General features: G+C 35.8%; 1 protein-coding gene and 1 pseudogene across 1 annotated transcript; one reads left to right on the top strand and one right to left on the bottom strand.

Annotated features, from left to right (window-relative positions):
- The first annotated feature begins 267 nt into the window (after positions 1-267).
- LOC141331620 (putative C-type lectin domain family 20 member A) lies at positions 268-1592 on the top strand (annotated as a pseudogene).
- A 2272-nt stretch (positions 1593-3864) lies between these two features.
- Positions 3865-4617, bottom strand: LOC141331619 (putative C-type lectin domain family 20 member A). The gene has a single exon (XM_073836666.1). It carries the CDS (start codon positions 4615-4617, stop codon positions 3865-3867), a length of 753 nt encoding a protein of 250 aa, XP_073692767.1.
- Between the last annotated feature and the right edge of the window lie 4868 nt (positions 4618-9485).

Below are 9485 nucleotides of genomic sequence, written 5' to 3'. Positions count from 1 at the left end.
GTTTTTAGTAATTATATATATTATATATAATTGGCATGTTAATAGGCATGTTCTTTCTTTATGTCATCTGATTTGCCTTAAGTAGGTGCCTAAGGACAAGATATTTGGTTATGTACTGACTGGAGAGCTTTCCTGGTTTTCATTGGTCTATACATTCCAGAAATTTGTAAAAAGGTGTGGTCACAAGTCAACAACATCCTGAAATAAATTGAGAACACCACATTGATTCAGAATTGTGCTGCTGCACTGAAGATCATCCAGATGGACATGAAGGCTTCAGTCACTCTGCTGCTTTTTTTGAGTTTCTTTGGGCTGAATGTCAGCATTTACAGATTTCACTTTTTCGTAAACGAGACTTTGTCGTGGATCGATGCACAGCAGCACTGCAGACAGTAGGGCTGGGCGATTAATCGAAAAGTAATCGAAATCGACATTCAGAACCTATAATCGATCAAATTTTTCCTGGTCAATTATTTCAATTACTTTCCCTTTAAAAACACTACTGCGTGTGGAGCCACGTGACCCCACACCGTTACGTTACGTTATTCCTCCGACATGTCGATGGAGAGCTTAAGCAGTATTTATACAGTAAAAAGTATTTACAGAATATACAAGAGTAATTGTATTTAGAAGAGATACTGCTTATTTTCTACTTTTAATACCGTATTTATTATTATTTTATAAATAATTTAATTGCAAGTTATTTATTCTCACTAATTTACAAAAAAATGTGACTTTTCCTTTTAAGCAATGTGTGCTTAAATTTCAGTTGTTCAACACTGATGTTCAATAAATAATCATAGATAGTAGTTAGTGTGTGCACCCTTCATTCAAAAATCTCTCACTTGTAATATGTGAGCATATTTACTGTGCAAAACTTGTCAGTGAACTATGAGGGCAAAAAAAATAATATTATTTAAATATAATTTTATTAATGAATAAAATAATCGTTCATTAATCGTAATTGGGTTAAAATGTTCAATTAATCGAGATTTTGATTTTAGGCCAAATCGCCCAGCCCTAGCAGACAGCACTATGACGACCTGTCCACTGTCAGAGAGAAAGATTTACAGGCTTTATCTTACAATTCCCTAATTAGAGCTTATTTTTGGATTGGAGTTCAGAGAGACCATATAGACATTAACAAATGGATGTGGTCCGAAGGCGGAGAAGCAACGATTACATTTTGGAACTCAGGAGAGCCTAATGGTGAAAATGAAAAGTGTGGCGCTATTAATAAATACAAATTTACTCTGTATGACATGACCTGTTCTTAACGTCTACAGTTTTATTGTATGAAGGTCTATGAGCTGGTTGTGGTGCATCAGAGAAGCACATGGGAAGAGGCCTTGGAATACTGCAGAAAAAACTACACTGACCTGGCCATAATTAACTCAGAAGACATTATGGAAGAAGTGAAGATTAATAGCGCAGCAGCTGATACTAATGAAGTGTGGACCGGTCTACGCTTTCTAGCTGGTGGTTGGTTTTGGGTAAACGGAGTCGATTTTAAATACAATGCCTGGTCTTCGGATAGAGAGCCCCAGTGCCCAGCCTACAGGAATATTATTAATCAAAGTCGAAAATATTGATGGTTTAAAAAAGCAGAAATGTGAAGCTTGTATTTTTGTGCATTTTTTTCAGTTAAAATGTATTTGTGCTGAAACCAGTAACATGTTTAAATACTTAAAATTGTAACATTAAATCAACAAACAGAATTGTGTTTTTCGATATTTAGATACTTAGGCCACACTAGAATGTATAAATGACATTTCATTTGATTTAAAAATGCCAGCATATTTTATCTTAGTATTTTGACAATTTCTAATTTCTGACAATTAAAGATTAGTGGAACGTATGGAAAATTAAAAAAAATTGTGACTTCTAACTTTATATCTCACAATTGCGAGTTTATATCTCACAATTCTGACTTTATAGCTTGCAATTCTGATTTTATATCTCACAATTCTGAGGGAAAAAAAGTCAGAATTGTGAGATATAAAGTCAGAATTGCGAGATATAAAGTCAGAAAATTATTCACCTGTTTCTTGTGGTTTCTCAGCATAGTTTAATAACAGCGGGGCATATTGTAACACAGTGTTACAACGTCCCAGCCAACGTTCTACCATGGCCCATGTGGGGCCCCATCTGAATTAGCCTATATGAATCTCATATGGGGCCTGACTGGGACTAATGTGGGCCCCAACTGAGCAACTCATATAAGACCCATATTGGTCCCACTTATAACCCAGCCAACAATCCAAGGTTGGGCCAATATGGGGCCAAGATAGGTTTGTCCGCAGGTTCCACTTGGGCCCTATATTAATTATCCCAACTGGGCAACATCCTTAAAGCCCATATTGGTCCCAGATATGGTTTTATCTCTGGGTACTGGACTGGCCCCATGTGGTCTATAAGTGCATGTTCTTATGAGGTTTTTGAAGCATCATGTCTGAACAGAATAATTATTTATAATTTATAAATACGAATTTGAATTCACCTGTGATATTTAATAAAAAATGGATTCATTGATAAAAGCAACATCAGTATTTTAGTTAGGTAATTGTCAGTTTTCTGCTTAAATATTCCACTGTTCATTCATCTACAAAATTACAAAACATGAAAGGTACAATTTAAAAAAAAAAAATCAGAAATTAAAATGTAAAAGTTCAGTATATCAAATACTTGATTATAATTCAGACATTTTTAATAAAACTTCAAGTTATTGTAGTGTTAAACACCAACATTACCAGTTTATTTTAAAACAGGGTGCTACAAGCCAACAGCTGGTATACATAACCAAACTTATGTAACATTTAATAAGACTAATAAACAAACAAAAACAATAAACAGTCAAGAAATGAAAACTTTGTCATTACCCATCTGCGCGACTGGAATATAATACAGGTTAGTGTCTTCTGCCGGTTTACGAAGCATTAATAAGCCATCTAAACTGATAAATAACAAATTGGAGATTAAAATAATAGCAGATTTGTCTCATTTTAAATGAATACTTAAAACTGAAATTTTAAAAAAAAATTACTTTAGCCAGAAATGTACTTTTACTATGGTAAAATAAACATTCAGCGATATCTTCAAAAGGCTTTTGAATTTAGGTGCACCTTTTTCTCTTCATAGTGTACCATAAGTAAATAGTAGTAAATACCGTAAATTTGGATATGCTAGCATGTGTGGAAATATTTAAACCATGCGTGTTACAACTAACCCCGCGTTAGTTTGTGCCCCGTGCTACCCTATTTCGTTACTTCCCATTTCTATCCCTTGCTTAAAACATTTTTCTTTGTGGAAGCTTTGCGTTTGGTTGGCTAATAAAATATTACAACTCAAATCAATATTCTGTGTAGCTACAATTAATTGTGTCATTCTGGTATCGCGGACCCACGCTCCCATTTCATACAAACGCAACTATTGCAACCATTGTAATGGATTGCAAGATTGCTTAAAAATGGCAAGATCTTAAAACAGTTTCAAATCAATGTCTTTTATTGCCATAATTATTGTAATCACACAATTATATGTATGAAATGCAATCTAGTTTAAACTTGCCACTTGCAGCAGCTGCTCTCTTCATGGAAGCTTTGTTCAAATATTTTAACTCAAATCAGTATTTCTTGTCTAATTATTTAGTTTTGTTGCATGTACCTGCACACCACTTATGTGACCACCTGCATACTGGCATGCATTTTACATTAATGTCACAAGCAACAGTACTTTCTATCTTGCTAAAGCTGGCTAGATAAGATGAAAAAGCCATTAAAAGCAATAAAAGAAAGTAAACATTTCTGAAAAGGACACCTCCTGTAGGATTGCATCTGCTGACCTTCTAAGATTAATTCAATCTTCTTATTTCTCCTTGATGCAGAGAAAGTTGAGTCTCCGCTCACAGTCTGTGGGTTTACAAACCTTCTGTGTTCTGTCATAAACCCCACAGCGCTGGTTCAGGGCAGGACACTGGGGCTCTCCATCCGAAGACCAGACATTGTAGTCAAAACCGGCTCCGTTTACCCAAAACCAACCACCAGCTAGAAAGCGTAGACCGGTCCACACTTCATCAGTAACAGCTGCTGCGCTATTAATCTTCACTTCTTCCATAATGTCTTCTGAGTTTATTATGGCCAGGTCAGTGTAGTTTTTTCTGCAGTATTCCAAGGCCTCTTCCCATGTGCTTCTCTGATGCACCACAATTAGCTCATAGACCTTCATACAATAAAACTGTAGTTTCTCAGAGCAGTATATGTCATTCAGTGTAAATCTGTATTTATTGATAGCGCCACATTTTTCATTTTCATTATTAGGTTCTCCAGAATTCCAAAATGTAATTGTTGCTTCTCCGCCTTCGGACCACATCCATTTGGTAATGTCTCTGCTGTCTCTCTGAACTCCAATCCAAAAAGTACTGTCTGTAATTAGGGAATTGTAAAATAAAGCCTGTAAATCTTTCTCTCTGACAGTGGACAGGTCATAATAGTGCAGTCTGCAGTGCTGCTGTGCATCGTTCCACGACAAAGTCTCGTTCACGAAAATGTGATGTCTGTAGCCGCTGACATTCAGCCCAAAGAGGCTCAAAAAAAGCAGCAGAGTGACTGAAGCCTTCATGTCCATCTGGATGATCTTCAGTGCAGCAGCAGAATTCTGAATCAATGGTGTTCTCAATTTATTTCAGGAGATTGTTGATTTGTTACCACACCTTTTTTTTTTTACAAATTTCTGGCGTGAACAGACCAGTGAAAACCAGGAAAGCTCTGACACTGAGAGCGACCTTGATGTGTGTGGCTCTTCAGTCAGTACATAACCAAATATCTTGTCTTTTAAGGCCTACTTAAGGCAAATTTGATGACTTAAAAAAAGAACATACCTCATGTCTCAATTACTGGCAAGAAAACATTACATTACATTACAATGCATAGTGCATACAGTAGTATGCATATAACACATAACATTTCAATAAACTAATGTATGTTTAACATTTTTATAAAGGCAACATGAAAAGAAAATTGGCCACAGATTAAAAAAAAAGTTTAATGGAGAATAATTTTTAATGTCTAATTTGAATTTAGATGTTCTCTAGAAACAACAAAATAATTAATAATGATAATAACATAAAATAAATCATGTTTTTATGTTCTTGCTCTGAGTTTGCTGACTTTAACATTCTCTTACATTGTAAATCTAAAATCATTGCACAAAATGTTGCCACAGCCTTGTCTGGGCCTGCATAAATTGTCTTAAGAACTTCATTTGAAATTGAAAGCTGAGCCGGTCAGGACCAGCACATGACCAGCTTAAACCAGCTTATGACTAGCATCCATGCTTCAAAACCTACCTAACCAGCATATGCTTCATTTGGCTAAAATTATATAAAGTGCAATAACATAATTATTAATCATTCGATTTTTTTATAGCTATATTTAATGGGTCACACTATGCTCTACAGGTGCTCTCATGAGAATCAGACTGAAAAGTTTATGTGACCTGTGACCCCAAATTAAGGTTAATATAGTTTTGCTTTTTAAAATTATTTTATTTTATATAGTTTTCAAATTTTCAATTAAATTTAGTTTCGTTTTTATTAATTTCATTAACAATTTTGTTTTTATTTTGTGAACACAGTTCTTTTGAGGTTTTATATGGTTTAGTTTCAGTTTTAGTTTTTTAAAAGAACACTCCACTTTTTTTTGGAAATAGGCTCATTCTCCAACTCCCCCCGAAGTTAATAAGTTGAGTTTTACCGTTTTGAAATCCATTCAGCCGTTCTCCTTTTCTGGCAATAACACTTTTAGCATAGCTTAGCATAGATCATTGGATCCTATTAGACCAATAGCATAGCGTTCAAAAATGACCAACGAGTTTCCATATTTGTCCTGTTTAAAACTTGACTCTTCTGTAGTTATATTGTGTACTAATACCGGCGGAAAATGTAAATCAACACAAACGTTATTTGAAGCACCAATTACTTATAAAAGATGACGTGCTGTATTTTGATCTCTACCAGACATCAATGGTTATATCCAAACTATGACCTTTAATCTCACTATTGCTGTGATTATATGAATGACTGGGTATTTGAAAAGACTGCTGTGAAGCTGCTTCTTACCTAAACATGGTGACTGCTCTCTCTGTGTCAGCGGCAGAGCAAATACAGATTTGAATGTTCCATAAGACTTTATCAGAGGTTTAATAGACATTTAGAAATAAGATTGCGTGGGTGTTTGAATCTTGATCTTTGAACGTTTAATCATCTCTGGTATATTGGTTTGATTGCTTGTGTTACAGAAATAATAATAATGATGATTAAACTGATGCATTAACCTAGATTTAATGTGGGTGCTGTTCATGTCACAGTCTTTATTATTTTTCTGCCGTGGGGTGAAAACGTACTGATTACGAAAACGATTATTTATTTTTGACAATTATTATTTTAGTTGTTAGTTTCGTTTCATTTTAGTTTTTCATTTATTTGACGTTTTTCATTTATTTCGGTTAATGAAAATGTTTTCTGATCAATCGTTTTTGTCTTGATCTTGCATGGAGCCCCAGACCGAGTGAGACTTATTTTGTGTTTCTTCCATTTGCCAATAATCGCACCAGCTGTTGTCACCTTCTCGCCAAACTGCTTTGCAAGGTCTTGTAGGCCATTCCAGCCTTGTGTACGTTAACAATCTTGTCCCTGACATCCTTGGACAGCTCTTTGGTCTTGGCCATGGTGGAGAGTTTGGAATCTGATTGATTGTTTGCTTCTGTGGACAGGTGTCTTTTATACAGGTAACAACTCCTTTAATGGGAGTGCTCCTAATCTCAGGTCGTATACCTGTATAAAAGACACCTGGGAGCCAGAAATGTTGCTGATTGATAGGGGATCAAATACTTATTTCACTTTTTAAAATGCAAATCAATTTAGAACTTTATCGAAATGCATTTTTCTGGATTTTTTTAAATTTTTTTTTTTTTTTTTTTTATTCTGTCTCTCATTGTTCAAATAAACCTACCACTTTGTCAGTGGGCTAATGTACAAAATTAGCAGGGGATCAGTTTTTTTCCTCACTGTGTGTAAAATGCTAGTTCCTAAAATAATAGAAAGAGGACACAAAGAGAATGTGGTTAATGACTAAAAGCTGACCCTTTGCCCTACTGAGGATCAATTTAGTTTTCCATAATGTTGAATGAAATAAGTTATGACTCGTTAGCATGCTTCAGCATGTTTATTCTTTCTCAACGTATTTCCTGACTAACCACTAAAGTCATCAACATTTATTACACAGCTACACAAAATACTTGATTCTGATTGGTCAGTCACCACAGTCAAAGGTATGTTATTCCCCGATAACAACCAGCAAAAACTTAATAACAGAGGCTCCTCCAGGTAACTGCAAACAATGTTTTGTACATCAATTTTAGATTTACAATGTAAGAGAAAGTTAAAGTCAGCAAACTCTATTTTTCAAAACAAGAATCTAAAAAAAGCATGACTTATTTTATGTTTATTATCATTATTAATTATTGTGTTGTTTCTAAAGGACATCATAATATTTGTTTTATTTGTGGCCAATTTTCTTTTATTGTTGCCTTTAAAAAGGCAACATGAAAAGAGTATGAAAAGAGTATGAAAAGACAATGCAGGAAAGCTGAGCAGATGTGGCGGAAGACGAAACTTGAAATTCACTATAGCATCTATAAAGACAGCCTTCATGCTTTCAATGTTGAACTAGGTAAAGCTTGACAAATGTTCTTCTCAAACCTTATAAACAGCAACTTAAACAACACTCGGACTCTTTTTGCTACCGTTGAGAGACTAACAAACCCCCCTAGTCAGATCCCTAGTGAAATGCTCTCCGATAGCAAATGTAATGAGTTTGCTTCTTTCTTTTACGAGAAGATCAATAATATCAGAAAGACGATTAGTACATCCTCAAGTTATGCAGAGATCAGACAGATTCGACCACAATTTCAAAAGGAAGTCACTATGTCTGCTTTTGAAGCAATTGATAGCAACATTTTGGAAGAAACGGTACAGCACATCAAATCATCAACCTGCTACCTTGACACACTTCCCACATATTTTTTCAAAAGTGTGCTTAACTTTTTAGAAGCAGATCTCTTAGAAGTGGTGAACACCTCACTTCTTTCTGGGACTTTTGCAAATTCCCTGAAAACTGCAGTTGTTAAGCCCCTTCTGAAAAAGAGAAATCTTGATAACACCATATTGAGCAACTATAGGCCAATATCAAATCTTCCTTTTATAGGAAAGATTATTGAAAAGGTTGTTTTTAATCAGCTGAACCACTACATAAACTCAAACTGATAACTGAACCATTTCCAATCTGGGTTCATACCACATCATAGCACAGAGACAGCGCTCATAAAGATAATAAATGATATTCGCCTAAATTCTGATTCTGACAAAATATCAGTGCTGGTATTACTAGATCTCAGTGCTGCGTTCGACACAGTCGATCACAACATTCTGCTAGATAGACTGGAAAATTGGGTCGGGCTTTCTGGGATGGTTCTAAACTGGTTCAGATCATACTTAGAAGGGAGAGGCTATTATGTGAGTATAGGAGAACATTAGTCTAAGTGGACGTCCATGACATGCGGAGTCCCACAAGGCTCAATTCTGGCGCCGCTGTTGTTCAGCCTGTATATGCTCCCACTAAGTCAAATAATGAGAAAGAACCAAATAGCATATCACAGCTATGCAGATGATACCCAGATTTACCTAGCCTTATTGCCAAATGACTACAGCCCCATTGACTCTCTCTGCCAATGCACTGATGAAATTAACAGTTGGATGTGCCAAAACTTTCTTTAGTTAAACAAGGAGAAAACAGAAGTCATTGCATTTGGAAACAAAGATGAAGTTCATATGGTAAATGCGTACCTTGACACTAGCGGTCAAAAAACAAAAAATCAAGTCAAGAATCTGGGTGTGATTCTGGAGTCAGACCTCAGTTTTAGTAGCCATGTCAAAGCAGTAACTAAATCAGCATGCTATCATCTCAAAAACTTTGCAAGAATTCGATGTTTTGTTTCCCGTCAAGACTTGGAGAAACTTGTTCATGCCTTTATCACCAGCAGGGTAGACTATTGTAATGGTCTCCTCACTGGCCTTCCCAAGAAGACCATTAGACAGCTGCAGCTCTTACAGAACGCTGCTGCCAGGATTCTGACTAGAACCAGAAAATCAGAGCATATCACACCAGTCCTCAGGTCCTTACACTGGCTTCCAGTTATGTTTAGGATAGATTTTAAAGTACTTTTACTCGTTTATAAAGCACTCAATGGCCTAGGACCTATATACATCACAGATATGCTCACTGAATATAAACCTAACAGACAACTCAGATCACTAGGATCGAGTCAGATAGCAATATCAAGGGTTCACACAAAACAAGGGGAATCCGCTTTTAGCCATTATGCCGCCCACAGTTGGAATCAGCTTCCAGAAGAGATCAGATGTGCTAATA

This window comes from Garra rufa, chromosome 3 (assembly GCF_049309525.1).
Source record: "Garra rufa chromosome 3, GarRuf1.0, whole genome shotgun sequence".
NCBI classification, from domain to species: Eukaryota; Metazoa; Chordata; class Actinopteri; order Cypriniformes; family Cyprinidae; genus Garra; species Garra rufa.
Note: the sequence above shows the minus strand (reverse complement) of the source record. Positions and strands in the feature narration are given on the sequence as shown.

Bases quoted from the DNA above. Each gene is read 5' to 3' on its own strand.
- LOC141331619 (XM_073836666.1), bottom strand. From the start codon at position 4,617: ATGAAGGCTTCAGTCACTCTGCTGCTTTTTTTGAGCCTCTTTGGGCTG.